The sequence below is a fragment of the Ilyonectria robusta genome (assembly GCF_021365365.1).
Source record: "Ilyonectria robusta strain PMI_751 chromosome Unknown BGZ61scaffold_7, whole genome shotgun sequence".
Classification (NCBI taxonomy): Eukaryota; Fungi; Ascomycota; class Sordariomycetes; order Hypocreales; family Nectriaceae; genus Ilyonectria; species Ilyonectria robusta.
Window position 1 is genome coordinate 148,788 of NW_025764441.1, and position 14,924 is coordinate 163,711.

Genomic DNA, 14,924 nt, shown 5'->3' on the forward strand with positions numbered 1-14,924 from the left:
CATTCAAAGTCATGAACAAGCAGCACAGATGATTATTATATACGCCAGCAGAAGCCGTAGACCTAAATCACAAATATTTACGACGGAGAAATTAATGGGAAACAAACACGCTTTCAATTGAACTACAAGGGTTTTCCCAGCGGGGTATTCATTCATCAAGAGAATCCGGTCACTCCTCTCCGTCTCGACAGCGCCTTGCAATCCACCACGCTTAGGCGGCAACAACGTTCTGCTCCTCGGTAGAGCCGGCCGCAGCCTTGAAGGACTGCTCAAAGTCGGCGATGATATCGTCAATGTGCTCAATGCCGACCGAGATCCGGATAAGGTCCTGCGGAAGCTTGGGTTAGCGTGGTCTCGGGAGGCTACTGCAAAGTCAGGTCAGGTCAGCTTACCTCAGTCACACCAGAGCTAAGCTTCTCTTCATCAGAGAGCTGCTCGTGGGTGGTAGTCCAGGGGCTTTCAAAGTCAGTATCTGAACGCATTTCATCAAACGGGTTGCAACTTACTGGATAGCCAAGGTCTTGGCATCACCGACGTTGGCAAGGTTAGAGATAAGCTTGAAGCCATCGACAACTGTGCTGCCAGCTGCAGCGTCGCCCTTGACTCCGAAGCTGAGGACACCGCCGAAACCGCGCTTGAGGTACTTCTTGGCCGTCTCGTGGTAGGGGTGGCTCTCGAGACCGGGATACGAGACCCAGCTGACATGGGAGCTGTTCTCGAGCCACTTGGCTAGAGCCAGGGCGTTCTGGGCATGGCGCTCAGCGCGGAGGCTCAAGGTCTCCGTTCCGAGAAGGAGCTGCTGGGCGGCAAAGGGGTTGAGAGCGGCGCCCATATCACGGAGAATCTCGACACGGGCACGGATGATGAAGGTGATGGGGCCAAAGGTGTCCCAGAACTTGAGGCCGTGGTAGCCGTCGGAGGGCTCGTTCATCTGGGGGAAGCGGGCAGCGTGCTTGCCCCAGTCGAACTTGCCGGAGTCGACGATGACACCGCCAATGGTAGTGCCGTGGCCGCCAATCCATTTGGTGGCGGAGTGGACGACGATGTCAGCACCGTGGTCGATGGGTCGGATGAAGTAGCCACCAGCACCAAAGGTGTTGTCGACCTAATGCGTCAAAGGATTAGTTCAGGTCGGGTAAACGCAGCTGACAGATGACGGTGATGATTCAACTTACAACCAGAGGAACACCCTTCTCGTGAGCAATCTTGGCAATGGCCTCGAGGTCAGGGATGTTGTACTTGGGGTTACCAATGCTCTCGACGTAGACAGCCTTAGTCTTGTCGTCAATGGCAGCACCAATGTCCTCGGGCTTGTCGCCGTTGACAAACTTGGTCTCAATGCCCAGGCGGGGCAGGAAGACCTTGAACTGGTTGTAGGTGCCGCCGTAGAGGTTGGAGGTGGACACGATGTTGTCGCCGGCGTGGGCGAGGGCATTGATGGTGATGAACTGGGCCGCCTGGCCGGAAGAGGCGGCGAGGCCAGCAACACCACCCTCCAGGGCAGCTATCCGCTTCTCGAAGACATCGACAGTTGGCTAGAGCGTGTTAGTCGTCTGAGGGTTCCCATAAGCTTATGTCGCAAACCCACGTTCATAATACGGCTGTAGATGTTGCCGAACTCCTTGAGGCCAAACAGCCTAGCGCCGTGAGCCGAGTCATTGAAGGTGTAGGACTATTATTGGGGCTCTTGTTAGCTCGTGAACAATCGTGGGGGGGTTGTGGTGGTGAATGGCGGGCGAGAAAAATGGTTGCTCTCAATAGCGACGGAATGGACGCACCGTAGTCGCGTAAATTGGGACAGCTCGAGAGTTTGTGGTGGGATCTGGCTGAGCTCTAAAAGACGAGAGAAAAATGTCAGTTGAATTTCAATCTTCTCGTCGGGTAGGTAGTAGGTAGTCATGATCGGCGTGCGAGAGGAGGGGACTTGTGCCCCGCCATAAGGAGGTGGTGGGAAGGGACACAACGTACCCCGCGTGGAGCTGCAGCGTCTCGAAGTTCTTGCTCTGGTCGGCCATGGTGGATGATGGGAACTGGAAAACAACAAGGCTGGAAACTGTTTGTTTTCAACGCAAATCCGAGTGAGACGGAAAGGAGGAGACGGAGAAGGAAGAGGAGTGAGAACCGCGGCAGCAGCCAGCTGATCGCGCCATTGATCCTTTATACCTTTCTATTACCCATCTCAAGCACGCCCACGCCCACGCCCACGCCCACGTCCACGCCCACACACATCACGGCGCAGTCAACCTGTCGCCCACCATCTGCTCAGTGGCATCACTGCCCCACGAACCAGCCCGTCCCAAGCCACATTGGGCAAGCCTGTGGGGAAGGCCGCGGAGCACGCCATCGGCGACAACTCACGGTGCGAGGGCGCCCTATTCGCTGGCGCACCGCGAGCTTCTTAGTTCTCTGGCGGGGAGGGGAGGAATGGCTTCATCCTTCGTTGCGGGTGCAAATCACGCCTGCTCCGGTAGCCGGTGCTGCTGCCCAGCCCGCCTAAATGCCTCGTCGGCTGCCGGGGGTGTCTCAGCGCCAGGACACCGACGTCCGCATGATGTGCTCTGCGGGTGTGTTTTCTTTGATGTTCTCGTTACGTGCCCTTGGCCGATCCCGGCTTGCTGTTGGTCCCGGGACGGCACGAGAGGCTCACTTTTCTTTTTGGGTTTCCCCTTGCTTACACCTGCGGGGCAGACAATGGGAGCTTTGGGAGGGGCTGGAGCAGGGAACACGAGGGACCGAAAACGGAGAGGGTGTGGTGCATGGATGGGAATAGTTACGCGAAGCAGGCAAGCAGGCAATGGCTCGGGCTAGAGGAGATGGGTGGGAAGCATCCCGCATCACACAAGCGTGGGGAGCGATCGTCAGGCGGGCATGATCCCAGGAGTGAGTTCGTCCGGTCGAGAGCATTACCCAATGACTGGGCGTAATGGTGCAATTGGCTTTGCTGGCATGCCGTCCAGGAACGGAGAGTTGGGGACTGGATAAGTCTAAGCTCACTCATACGTTGGTTCCCTAGAGAGATAGGTAGGGTTCCATAGAGAGATAGCTACGTTCTGGCACGACCCCTATGACGCCACGGCTTGGAGCTTGGAGCGAGGCACACCCATGGGACAAGGTGCCTGGGCACATGTTCTCGTACGACATGGCCGCTCTCGATGACCTCTTTCGATTCGTGCGCGCTAAAACTTTGCATCGGACGGTTGCGTCGTGTCGTCATCGTGGTAACCCCATTTCCCAATGGCATTTCAACCTCGAGCTCAATTACGCCAACTTCCTCTACGGACTAGTTAGGTTACTCAGGTCGCGTCCGTCAATAAACGCCCGGATCCCAAAATGATATTCGCTCCAAATCAAAAAGTCGGGGTTGATATAGCAACTTCCATCATCTAGATGGGACCTGTTTCCACCGTCAACCCCACCAAAACGCCGTCATCGAATTATTCCCTCCCTTTATCCCATCCCATCCCATCCTGTCCCGTCATGTCCTGTCCTGGACTATCCGCCCAGCCAACCAACCCATGGTCAACAATCCTAAAATCGTTTCCCATTCCAAAGTTTCACGTATACTGCAGCTAGTCTCGTATCTCGGTTCGTTCATCGTCCGTTACGCTTGCGACATCTCGTGGTTGCTATCTTCGTGGTTGCTATCCTCGTGGTTGATATCCTTGGGCACCCTGCTGCTGTTCACAAACAAGTCCTTGGCCATAAGGATGGTCGAGGCGATCCAGACCGTGAACTGCGCAGCAGCGAAGACGGCGTCGGCTCGACCCACGGCACAGACGGTACCGCGGCAGAAGGTAAGGTTGGTCATGAAGACGGCCAGCGCAATGAATCCAGCAAAGTACAAGGCCGTGTTGGTCATGTCCACCGCGATCGAGGCATAGGGCTGGGCGAATCGAGGGGCGAATCGAGGTACCACCACGAGGTAGACGAGAGAGAAAAGGGAGAAGAGAGAGGTGAAGATGAGGAAGACGAATGCCTCTGGCGATGAGGTTCGGCTTCCCATCATGTACCAGTTGACAACTACAGACCCCATGGTCAGTAAGGTGAACGAACATCCAGTTAGAGACGAGTCCCCCCCCCCCGCGGCAGTCCTCACACGTATTTCCGAAGCCCAAAGACTACAGTTACGCAGGACTTGGGGAGCAAGAGATTGCGACGACATACCTTTTGCGCTGAGGCCAAGACTCGTCAGAGCCATGGCGAGCTGCAACCCTCGTAGGATAGGAACAGCGGCGAATTTGGCCATGGTGGGCAAATGGGCAGATGGCACGGGAAGTTGTTAGATGAAACCCGAAAGAAACCAAATCACGCGGCGGCGAGAGGCAAGTGGCGGGTAAGGAGAGGAAAGCAAGGTGAACGGTCCAAGGGATAAAATCAGCGTTTAGCCCCAGAAAGAAAGGAAAGATCTCGGGAGAAGTGGAAACGTGGGAGGGAATGTATATAACAATTCCCAGGGCTGGCGGGCAAGACAAGTCCCGGGCGATGTGGGGGTGTACTGCTCTTGTACTCTTGTGGGCATGCAGGCTTGTCTGAAGTACGGCGGGCGCATCCAAGGGGGAGAGAGCAGCAATGGGCAAGAAAGACAAGGAAAATAAGAAAGACTAGCGGGTCAGGGAGTCAAATTGATGCCGTTTTTAGGAACAGAGGAACGTCGATCACGGATGGGCATGGATGGGCCCGCTCAAGGGCAGGGGCAGAGCATGACGGTTTTCTCGTCGGATTTTCCCTTGATTTTCCTTGGAGGGGGCGACGGGCCAATTTGGGGGATTACTCTGACACGAACGCCGGCGTGTCGTGTCTCGACTGTCGAGTTCCGCCTGAGACGGGACCTCAAAGTGAAACGGCCCTGTTCCAGGGGCGGGCCTCTGTCAATGCGCGGGCCGTTTCTGGGTGTTGTGGGCTTCAAGGTGGGATTCCAGGTGGGAAGTGGGCTCTCGGGCCGACAGTTGCGCAGGGCCTCTTCTCGCCTCCATGGCATTTCTCCGACGCGGGCCACGTTGCTGCAAGGCACCGAGGATTCGCGAACTAGGCCGACGATGTTATTGGGCTGCGGATGCAGGTTGCGGGTTGCGGGCTGTGGGTTGTGGTTGTGCGCCATGCATCGAACGCCTCACACGGGCGCCAGGGCCGGGCCAATGCCGTGGACACACCGAACGAGCCGCATCAGTGCCGAAGATGCGACGACTGGGCAGGCAAGGAATGGGATTCTTCAGGGTGCGCTCATTTGGCACACGATCACGCGGTGCACGGCGCACGAGCAGGAAAAGAAGCGGGTGGGATCCGTGCGGTAGAGCGTGATTTTGTTTTTGTTTTACGAACGAGTGACGGCATCTTGACGAGGGCATCCCCGTTGTGTCCGCGCGCCGTGACCTGGTGTGGGTGAGTTTGCGAACCGGCCGTCGGTCGTTGGCCAGTGGTTTGGATCTGGGCCGTGCCCCTCATTCCCGCGCATCAACTATGGGTCCTTATTGATCCATTGATTCATCGACCCAATTCAGGATCCCACCCATCCTTGTACGCTGTGAGCGGCGGGAGATTGATGGGGTTCGGGAGGAACAATCGGAATGCGGTCAGCATGACGGTGGAGCTGGTTGAGACTCACTCGCTCGCGGCCAACACGCCTGGAAAGCCAGTTCCTGTTGAGCCAATAATGGTGCGCATACCATCAGCCAGAGGGAGGCATCTGGCATGCTCGCATTTCAACGGCGACAAAGAGCCAGAACAGAGCCGGGTAGGTAGGTAGCCGTTGGTGTCTAGAGTCTTTTCCTTTGGTGGTTGGCGCTGATGCATTGTCAAAAAGATCGCCCGCTGAGCCTTCCAAGGCAATTTCGCGGTGATCTGCACTCAGCGTGGCTGCCTTTAGTCCCGAACACGCACTATGTAAGAGACGAATTGGCCGTTGTTGGGCAGCCACTGGCCGATCAGAGTGCCTGAGAGATGATCACCGACAAAGTGAGAGAGACGGCGGAGCGGATGGCTCGCCTGCCGATGGAAAGTCGGCCAGCCTGGGCTGATTTGAATGGTTTGCACTGGCAAACATTTTCTCCCCTGGCGTCACTGACTGGTAGAGGCGAAATGAAAGAGTGAGTGAATACTTCGTAGTGTTTCGTTTTGCTTCATCCAACCTCGCGTATCAATCGATTCCAGTGACATTGCGGCCTTGCCACTACCCCGGCCATGGAGGGCGGTCACATCGCATAGCTCCGCAAGCAGGGTCAAGAAAAGGTTTGCTCGGCGAAGAAATAAGAAAAGTCCATGTTGCACAGAGACAGAGTGCCGGCGTTCAATCTGTGACCTCGTTGATTTCGTGCATTGGATGTATCACAGAGTGGCGGTACGAAGTGTAACGTGGCGTTGATTGTGAGAGGTACAGGAAATTGGGAATCTGCGAAAAGAATGTGTATCGGCCAGCGGGCAGGGGGGCGGCCACGGGTATCTTGAAGATCGATGGAACTGAATCAAGAGACTGGATCTAACGAGAAAGCACACAGTAAGCAATTAGAGACGAAAGAAAGCCGGAGGTGGAAAGGGGTATTCCCATGTCCGGAGGTTTAGAAGTCCGTGATGACCGAAAGCTAATGTGTCGTGTATCAGCATGTTGGACGGATGGCGAAATGAGTGTGATGGATGTGGATGCGCCCGTGATGATGGCGATAATACGACCAGGTACACCAAAGAAGAAGTACCATGTAGAATCTGGATGACGTCGTATGTTGGCGATATCCGGGCAGAAGGGGTCAGCAGTCAAACCCGAGCGTGTGGTCAGCTGCTGTCCGTCCGAGGCGCAGGTCGTAGTAAGTAACTTACGTAGTTGAGGACCTATCTTCCTAGGCTAGAAAAGCAGCAGCCAAGCAGACACAGCCCATGGTAAGCCATCTTCACATGCAACCGAAGGGCACCCGAAACCCGCGACTCAGCGAGGCGCGTGTGATTGATGGATGGGGAACAGACCGAGAAAACGCTCAGAATGGGTTGGTCAGATCCTTAAAATCGGATATCGCGGGATGGGATTGGGGCTCGGCGATATCTGGGGGAGCTTCCACGCTCCACTCCGGGGCTGCTGCAGGCACTAGCGCCCATTGTTTGAATGACCTCACGTCGGAACAGAGGCAAAGAGGCGCAGGATGTGACATGGCACATGGGAAACACGGTTGGATGGCTGTTGACCTTGTTTTGCTCCCATGTGGAGGTTCTCCAAGAGTTGCTGTGCGGGTGCAGGATGATCCACAGGGGGACTCACTGATTCTCCAGGTCATATTTTGCTTCGGAGCACCGAACCACACAAGCACTGGACTCTGGAGCAACTAAGATCAAAGGCCTGGGGCACAGAAGAGCAGGGGCTGACCCCGCATCCATCTCCCTTGATCTTGGCTTGCATGTTTCTCACCTCGCAACATCAAATCTATGGACGCCATGTGCTGAGTTGGCTGGCCACCTTCCAAGATTCCTTTTCAGCTTCTCGCATTTTCCAGGTGCCCTCCAGGCCTATAACGCGCCCGTGCAACCACAGAAGCAAAAAAGCTAGGCCCGTCCGCCAGAAGATCGCCACAGCACGTCCTCCACAGGTGATCCCTCTCAACCCCCGGTGGGTCTCTCCTCGGCCCATCTCCTCATCTCCTCCTGTGCTTCGGAGCAGAAGCAGCTTCAGATGATGACCCCCGACCTGTGAAGGCCATGCCTTGTTCGCTACCCCAGCTTCCGTCGTCTGTGGCATCGCGGCCTCGGCTCACGGCCACTGAATAGGGACCCCGTTCCGGCCTCCAATGCGCCTGCAGCCAATCCGCAGCACTCCATCTCGCCCAACTCCCCCCATGTGGCAGCCCCCAGAGGCCCCAGGCGTGCGGCAGTGACGCTACTGACGCCAACAAATCTGGGGCTGCCGAGGCACGGGGCCGCCTCGGTCCTGGTGTTGTCGCGCTGCCCATGTCAACCTTACCAAGCCTTCCAAGATGAGCCAAGTCAAAAACCAATCCACGCGCCGCCTCTTTTCCGTTTCGCGCTGCCTTAACAATTCTCTCGTCACTACTCGTCGCCCCTCGTCAGAGTCGTCCCCCCTCGGTCGCTCCTTCCGTACTCCGCTGCAGCTCCAATCCTCCCGCCCATCCTCAAAAGGAAGGCACGAGGCTCGAGGTTCCCTGTGCATCCCATCTTCATTCTTGGGTCTTTTATCCCTTTTCGCCAGATCGCCCCCGTGTAATCTGTGTTTACCCTGCCAACTCGCGTCCACTCCCAGCGAATCGGGACTCCAAGCGACCTCCCCCCGGCGTCCTGTCTGACCAAACTGCATCATCACCATCTTTCGCCTGCCACTCCTAGACCTCTAGACTTTCCAAGACCACTGGCATCATGGCGCCCGAAAGAGACCCCGTAGCCTACTACAAGAAACTGTCCACTCCACCTCCACCGGGCACCCCCTACGGCCTCCCCATCCCAGGCTCAGAGCGTCCCAATCGCAGCGCCGTCTACCGTCACTGGGCTGTCCGCGATGAGCCCTTGCTGACCTCAATCGACCCCGAGACCCAGACCACCCATGATCTCTTTGACAAGAGCTCCAAGAAGTGGCCCAGTGCCAGGTGTCTCGGCACCCGTCACTGGAACCCCGCCACCCAGGCTTGGGAGGACAAGTACGACTGGTTGAGCTACGCCGAGGTCGACGTCCGGAGGAAGAACTTTGGTGCTGGTATCGTCGAGATTCACCAGCGCATCAATTACACCCCTGACAAGTATGGTGTCGGTCTCTGGTCCCCAAACCGCGCCGAATGGCAGATCACCGGTATGTAAGCCAATCCGTCTCAACCAGTTCCGTAAGCTAACCAGGTCGTCACCATCTACAGATCTCGGCCTAGCTTCACAAGCGCTCTACTCAGTCTCCCTCTACGAAACCCTTGGTCCCGATGCCACCGAATACATCATCAATCATGCTGAAGTTGCCTGCGTCGTCTGCTCGCTGCCCCATATCCCGGTCCTCCTTAAAATGTCGCCGCGCCTGCCTAGTCTCAAGCTCATCGTTTCCGTCGACCCTCTCGACCACGGCGAGCTGGCTTCCCACACCAAAGCCTCTGTCTTGAACGAAATCGCCTCGAACCATGGCATCCAGATTTACTCCATGGCCCAGGTCGAGGAGATTGGTGCCCGGTCAGGACGTGCCCCAAGGGCCCCGACCGCTGAGGACGTCACCACCATCAACTACACCTCCGGCACCACAGGCCCCCCCAAGGGTGTCCTCATCACACACCGAAACGCAGTTGCTGCCATTTCGGCTGGCCGAGTTAACGGCAACGTTGGCCCTAAGGATGTCCACATATCCTATCTCCCATTGGCCCACATCTACGGCCGTCTCATCGATCAAATTGCCCTGACCGAGGGTGCTGCTGTTGGCTTCTTCCGGGGAGACATCCTTGGCTTGGTAGATGACATGAAGATCCTTCGGCCCACCGGCTTCATCTCCGTCCCTCGCCTCTTCAACCGCTTCAGCTCGGCCATTCAGACTGCCACCATCAAGGCAGACGGTACTCGAGGTGCGCTCTCGAGGCACATCATCAACACCAAAAAGGCCAACATGCGAGCCGCACCGGGCAAGGCCTCCAACTCGCACTTTTTGTACGATAGGATCTGGACTCCCAAGGTCAAGGCCGCTGTGGGCCTTGAGAGAGCCCACAGCATGGTTAGCGGAAGCGCCCAGCTTGACCCCGATGTCCAGGACTTCCTCCGTGCTGCCTTTGCCAACCACTTTGCTCAGGGCTTTGGCATGACCGAGTCGTATGCCGTTGGAACGATTCAGGCTCGTGGTGACTTCAGCCTTGGCAACATCGGTCCCCCAATGGCTTGTATGGAGGTCTGCCTTGAGTCGTGCCCCGAGTTCGAGTACACGGTACATGACAAGCCTAACCCCCGTGGCGAGCTCTTACTTCGTGGCCCCGCCATTTTCCGCGAGTATTACAAGAATGAAGAGGAGACTAAAAAGAGTCTTGATGCCGACGGATGGTTCCACAGCGGTGATATCGCCGAAGTTGACAAGATGGGTCGTTTCAAGATTGTTGATCGCAAGAAGAATGTTCTCAAGCTATCACAGGGCGAGTATATCTCTCCTGAGCGCATCGAGAATGTCTACTTGGGAGCTACCAATCTTGTGAACATGGCATATGTCCACGGTGATGGTACCCAATCCTCTCTTGTAGGTGTTTTTGGCATTGATGTGGAGCACTTTGCTCCATTTGCCAGCAAGATCCTACAAGAGAGTATCACTGCCAGCGATGTGTCCGCTGTCAAAACTGCCGCGAACCATCCTAAGGTCAAGGAGAAGTTCCTCAAGCAGCTAGACACTATCGCTCGCAAGCACAAGTTTAACAGCTTCGAAAAAGTGCGCCATGTCCATCTGGAGGTGGATCCTTTCACTATTGACAACGGACTGTTTACACCTACGTACGTATAATTACGATTCTACAACTTTTTGAAGTGATTATAGACTAACAGAGTTAATAGACTCAAGCTCAAGCGACCTCAGACAGCCAAGGCGTTCCGGGGGCATATCGACCGCATGTATGAGGAGCTTGCTGCTGAAGAATCCAGCAAGGCCAAGCTGTAAGCTAAGCTGTAAGACTAAGGCTTGTTAAAGATAAGGCATATCGATATCGGCGTTGGAGTCAAAGACTGGTGTGTGGGTTTACAACCTGAGATGATGCAAGCCATCAGGTGTTTATCATTGATAGCATATGAAAGTAATTCGTGCGCATTTCTTTGTTCCTCAAGTGACAATAGCAGCCACTTTTTAAGAATTTAAATATGTTAAGAAGCTCTTTGCTTTAATAAAAAGAAGACAGATAATAGTGGAAGAAAGAATGTTAGCTTTAGGTGATGCAAAATCCAATAGCCTAAAGTTAGGCTAACTGTTTTAAGCTAAATAAATAGCTATTTTGTGATGACTAAGCATAAAAACGGGGGTCCAAATTATTTAGGCTCTTTATTCATATTCTTGAAAAACAGTAGTAAGCAAACCTCCTAATACCTAAAATAGCTATGAGTGGCTATACCGGCCTAAACAACGTTTTTCCGGGTTCTAAGCTTAGTAGCGCCTGCTAAACCCCTTCTAGAACCTATAACCACTCCGGCAGCAGATCACGGAGCCATGTGGTAAGTATTGGCTCCTTATGATACTCACCCTTCTTCACGCACAAAGAACGCTCTCAAAAGCTCTCTATTACGTCCTCTTCCCTCGGTGCCGTCGTCCCCATGAGCTTAGGGCTTACCGCGACTGCGACTAGGGCGTACATTGACCTCACGGATGAGACGCATCGCCCTCCGACACCTACGCTGCAGTTTCCTGTCGCGCCGGTACAGCTACTACCGATACCCCATGACGAGCCTCCCGTCAAACGGAGGCGCGTCGACAATGCCCTCACGCGTCGGCGCGGACTTAAGGAGTGCTTGCAGGAGCAAGTTTTACCACACGTCAGCCAGGTGGTGAGGTCGCTACCTGAAGGTGTTTATTACGTTAACAACCTCGCCGTTCAGGTATGGGGAGAGGTCTAACAAACGCTTGAGTGCGAGGGCTAACGCGGACCGTTTCTCCAGGCTGTAACTGCTCTCGCTAGAACCGCGAGGTTCCGGACGCGACTCGACGAGACGAATGGGTACTTAACCCCCCAGGACGAGGCCGTCATTGCGGTGCGGGCACGACACGAAATCGCGAGGCTCACAAAACTACCAGTACGTGTGTCAAGAGCTGGCATACGGTCTAGAAGCTAACTTGGCGAAGGAATATCGAATCCCCATTGAATCACCGCTGATCGAGTCGTTGATACGTACCACGAACCCTTTAGGGCCGGGATCGGAGGTTGCCCCCAAACAAATACATAAGCCTCCACGTCCCTCACAACCAACGACGAACGAAGAACCCCACGATCTAGGTAACTTCGACCGCCTGCCGTATAGGCTACGGACGAAACGCACCGAGCCAAAATCAAATAATCCATACTTTCACCTCGACAATCGCCCCTATCAAACGGCAGCGAGCCGCGATGCAATTGCTAAAGGGGCATTGCATCCCCTCCAACCACGATACCGTGTACCATCGCAACCTACAGTCTACCATGTGGACTTTACCTCAGACGAGATCGCCAAGATCGCCGAGTGTGTCTCCGAATACGAGTCAGAGGCGGTCCCTGCCACTGTGGAGGCCCTCGCCGAACGATGCCACATCTACGATATTCCCAAGACAGTGCAAGGCAAACTCAAGGGCCGGATGAGCGAGGACATACGGAATTTCTGCTCGGATTTGCTAGCAGGGCAGGCTACTCCGCTATCTGACGGCTGCATGCTATCCATGAGCCGCGATGTCAACAACCAACGAGCCGAGGCCGCACGAGCAAGCCGTGTTACGTCGTTGCTCCTGGCCCGAGAGATGGAGGGCAACATTGGCTTCGGGCGAACGAGACAGCTTGTCAACTTTCAAAATGAATTGACAAAGGCTCGAGAGGATGATCTGCAGGTCGTGGCTGAGTTCACCAACTGCGCCGGAGACATCACGACCGGATCTTGGGTTTCTAGCGACAACCTAATATGCGGAACCACGGCACATTCAGATACTCACAACCAACAGTATAATAAGCCCGGCAACTTGCTTCTTTGCTCCACCACCGAAGGCACACTCCGATCATTTCCCGACCACCGAATACCCAGGCCTCGAGTAGAAAAGGGCGAGAACTCCACAGAGGCCATGCGTCGCAGTCAGGACCCGTGGCTCTACTCATCGGTCGTATCCTCCGACTACGATGAGGACTTTGATTTAGCTTTTACGTCCAGTTTCGACAAGACGGTAAAGGTATGGAAGGTCGATCCGACTGGTCGGTCTATAGAGGCTCTTGCAACATGGCAACACACGAGCATCGTCAACTTCGTTATCGCAGCCAAGGATGGATCTGGCCGCGTTGCCACAGCTGCCGACTCGCCTAGCGAGGCTGTACGAGTCTATACTGTCAATCCGGACAATGTTGCTGAGAGCTCAGTCCAGAGCCTCTCGTGCACGCGAACCGATGCAGATGGCTCCGATAAGTGGGCGTATTTCCCCGCGACTCTGCAGTGGGGACGAGCACCAGGAACCCAACACTTGCTTCTAATTGGGTATTCGCCACGGAGCACAAGCGGCGAAGACCTCGATATTCCAGAGGACAAAAGGAACTCGGGCGAGATTACCCTGTGGGATGCCGCAGAGGGCCGTCGTCTGCCTGTCATGACCGCGTCGACGGCCAATGTCTTTGAAGTGGCATGGCACCCAAAGGTTGCATGTTTTATCGTTGCGACAACACTATGCACTTTTACGATCGACCACAATGTCAGAACCCAGATACACATCTTCCGGCGAGATAGGGAGCGCCAAGATGGGGCCTACAGCCAGTTTCAGGCTCTCGATTGCTTTGCATCAGACATCAACGAACTGACTTTTAGGCCAAACTCGGTTCGGCATGCGTATATCACGGCGGCGTGCACCGATGGCAACGTCTACGTCTGGGACACTGCACAGGGCGACAAGCCGATCCACATTTTAAAGCACGGGTACCCCTTGGACGAGTTCTACGAGGACCGCGAGAGGGAGGACACGGGCGTCAAGTTTACAGCGTGGGGATCGTCAGCCGACCGCTTCTACACGGGTTCCAGCGATGGGAAAGTCAAGGTCTGGAATGTGCGCAACAGGCGTAAGCCGCTGGTGCGCGACCTGCTCGAAGCCCCGGGCCCCATCTCATTTGGCACCTTTTCTCCGGACCGCAGGAAGCTGGCGGTCGGTGACGCCACTGGTCGTATCTTTATATTTTCTGTTGATGAGAGAGATGTGCCAGAATCGCACTTTATCGCGTTGCCCGGGTCAAGCCAACGTGTCCGAAGATCGAAGCCGTTGATACCACACCCAGAGCCTCCTCCTCCAGATGCCGACCGGGACGCCGTGGTTGAAGATGATGATACGATGGACGCGGATGAAGACGACTCGGAATCCGACATTGCCGTGTACTCACGCAACACTTACCTCGAGTCCCAGCAGCTCACTCTGAACCGCAATCCTGTCATCGGCGCAGTCCAAGGCCCAAAGTACGCCGCGACGGGCCTCTTCCGCCGGGAGGCCCACCTCAACAGCGACCCGGCCCTGCCCCTCCTCGCCGACTTTGAGCGAAATCAACTCGTGAGCACCGCTGCAAGTCGCGGCGGCCGGCGCCGCTCCGTACGCCGCCTCAGAGCACCTGGCTCTCCGAATGAGCGGCTCCTAAACGCGCACTACGAGAACGAGAAGCAGGACCTTGCGGTGATGGACATGCCGGTGTGGAGCTTGGCGCAGCTGAGGGAGGCTGGGGCGGTATTAAACCCCGAGGAGGATTGGGGGTATGAGTATGAGGAGACGCCCAGGTCCCCGTCACCTCCACGCAGGTACGAGTAGCTTGGCCCATCGTGTCATGGGTACATAGACCCCCAGCTGTAATGCAATGCCGATTCCGGGGAAGGAGGCGGCATAACGTGGGGAAATGTTAATAAATCAGTCCATATGTACATGTAGCCCTGGCTGCGTTTTGTCTCCCTTGTCCAAACCCCCAATTCTGAAGTACCTTGCATATACATCAGAATCTCCCGACCTTAAATCAGCTCGACTGAGATATATCAGCATCACATAGATAATACATCCACCCAATACGTAGCTATACAAGTAAAAATAGCACTACGACCCGTATCACACCGTCCGGAAGCCCCCAACATTCCCCTTTGACCCTTTAAATAGCCCTGAGACGATTTTAAAGCAAAACGTGTAGGGTAGCTACCGCATGTCAACCCCGAGCCTCGGCTCCCCTACCGGGCGTCCCCGACACCGGGTCGTATTCCGAGGGATATTGTGAAAAAGAGCTCACAATCTCGGCCGACCTGGCGACAAACGGTCGGCGACCGAG

General features: G+C 55.4%; 5 protein-coding genes across 5 annotated transcripts; 2 read left to right on the top strand and 3 right to left on the bottom strand.

Moving 5' to 3' along the window:
- Positions 1-12: 12 nt before the first annotated feature.
- On the bottom strand, positions 13-2,176 carry BGZ61DRAFT_448513 (uncharacterized protein). The gene is made up of 7 exons (XM_046245488.1): positions 1,969-2,176; positions 1,779-1,833; positions 1,589-1,672; positions 1,176-1,535; positions 507-1,105; positions 393-456; positions 13-328 (listed from the first exon to the last, which is right to left on the bottom strand). The coding sequence occupies exons 1-7, from the start codon at positions 2,013-2,015 to the stop codon at positions 212-214; spliced, it is 1,326 nt and encodes a 441-aa protein (XP_046105815.1). The 5' UTR covers positions 2,016-2,176; the 3' UTR covers positions 13-211.
- Positions 2,177-3,467: 1,291 nt separating this feature from the next.
- Positions 3,468-4,435, bottom strand: BGZ61DRAFT_206846 (uncharacterized protein). Its single transcript, XM_046237967.1, has 2 exons — positions 4,165-4,435; positions 3,468-4,020 (listed from the first exon to the last, which is right to left on the bottom strand). Exons 1-2 carry the CDS (start codon positions 4,244-4,246, stop codon positions 3,602-3,604), a joined length of 501 nt encoding a protein of 166 aa, XP_046105816.1. The 5' UTR covers positions 4,247-4,435; the 3' UTR covers positions 3,468-3,601.
- Positions 4,436-7,395: 2,960 nt separating this feature from the next.
- On the bottom strand, positions 7,396-7,937 carry BGZ61DRAFT_448522 (uncharacterized protein). The gene is made up of 2 exons (XM_046245489.1): positions 7,744-7,937; positions 7,396-7,585 (listed from the first exon to the last, which is right to left on the bottom strand). Exons 1-2 carry the CDS (start codon positions 7,923-7,925, stop codon positions 7,576-7,578), a joined length of 192 nt encoding a protein of 63 aa, XP_046105817.1. The 5' UTR covers positions 7,926-7,937; the 3' UTR covers positions 7,396-7,575.
- A 45-nt stretch (positions 7,938-7,982) lies between these two features.
- Positions 7,983-10,820, top strand: BGZ61DRAFT_516455 (uncharacterized protein). Its single transcript, XM_046252289.1, has 3 exons — positions 7,983-8,773; positions 8,835-10,422; positions 10,483-10,820. Exons 1-3 carry the CDS (start codon positions 8,347-8,349, stop codon positions 10,583-10,585), a joined length of 2,118 nt encoding a protein of 705 aa, XP_046105818.1. The 5' UTR covers positions 7,983-8,346; the 3' UTR covers positions 10,586-10,820.
- A 52-nt stretch (positions 10,821-10,872) lies between these two features.
- BGZ61DRAFT_448524 (uncharacterized protein) lies at positions 10,873-14,764 on the top strand. Its single transcript, XM_046245490.1, has 4 exons — positions 10,873-11,130; positions 11,262-11,511; positions 11,572-11,706; positions 11,756-14,764. The coding sequence occupies exons 1-4, from the start codon at positions 11,126-11,128 to the stop codon at positions 14,420-14,422; spliced, it is 3,057 nt and encodes a 1,018-aa protein (XP_046105819.1). The 5' UTR covers positions 10,873-11,125; the 3' UTR covers positions 14,423-14,764.
- Positions 14,765-14,924: the final 160 nt, after the last annotated feature.

Coding starts and splice junctions, on each gene's coding strand:
- BGZ61DRAFT_448524 (XM_046245490.1), top strand. Junction 11,512..11,571: donor TTAACAACCTCGCCGTTCAG/GTATGGGGAGAG, acceptor CCGTTTCTCCAG/GCTGTAACTGCTCTCGCTAG. Junction 11,707..11,755: donor CGAGGCTCACAAAACTACCA/GTACGTGTGTCA, acceptor AACTTGGCGAAG/GAATATCGAATCCCCATTGA.
- BGZ61DRAFT_206846 (XM_046237967.1), bottom strand. CDS start 4,246: ATGGCCAAATTCGCCGCTGTTCCTATCCTACGAGGGTTGCAGCTCGCC. Junction 4,021..4,164: donor TCTTGGCCTCAGCGCAAAAG/GTATGTCGTCGC, acceptor TGGGGTCTGTAG/TTGTCAACTGGTACATGATG.
- BGZ61DRAFT_516455 (XM_046252289.1), top strand. CDS start 8,347: ATGGCGCCCGAAAGAGACCCCGTAGCCTACTACAAGAAACTGTCCACT. Junction 8,774..8,834: donor CGCCGAATGGCAGATCACCG/GTATGTAAGCCA, acceptor CACCATCTACAG/ATCTCGGCCTAGCTTCACAA. Junction 10,423..10,482: donor AACGGACTGTTTACACCTAC/GTACGTATAATT, acceptor CAGAGTTAATAG/ACTCAAGCTCAAGCGACCTC.
- BGZ61DRAFT_448522 (XM_046245489.1), bottom strand. CDS start 7,925: ATGGGCAGCGCGACAACACCAGGACCGAGGCGGCCCCGTGCCTCGGCA.
- BGZ61DRAFT_448513 (XM_046245488.1), bottom strand. CDS start 2,015: ATGGCCGACCAGAGCAAGAACTTCGAGACGCTGCAGCTCCACGCGGG. Junction 1,536..1,588: donor TCTACAGCCGTATTATGAAC/GTGGGTTTGCGA, acceptor AACACGCTCTAG/CCAACTGTCGATGTCTTCGA. Junction 329..392: donor TTAGCTCTGGTGTGACTGAG/GTAAGCTGACCT, acceptor AAGCTTCCGCAG/GACCTTATCCGGATCTCGGT.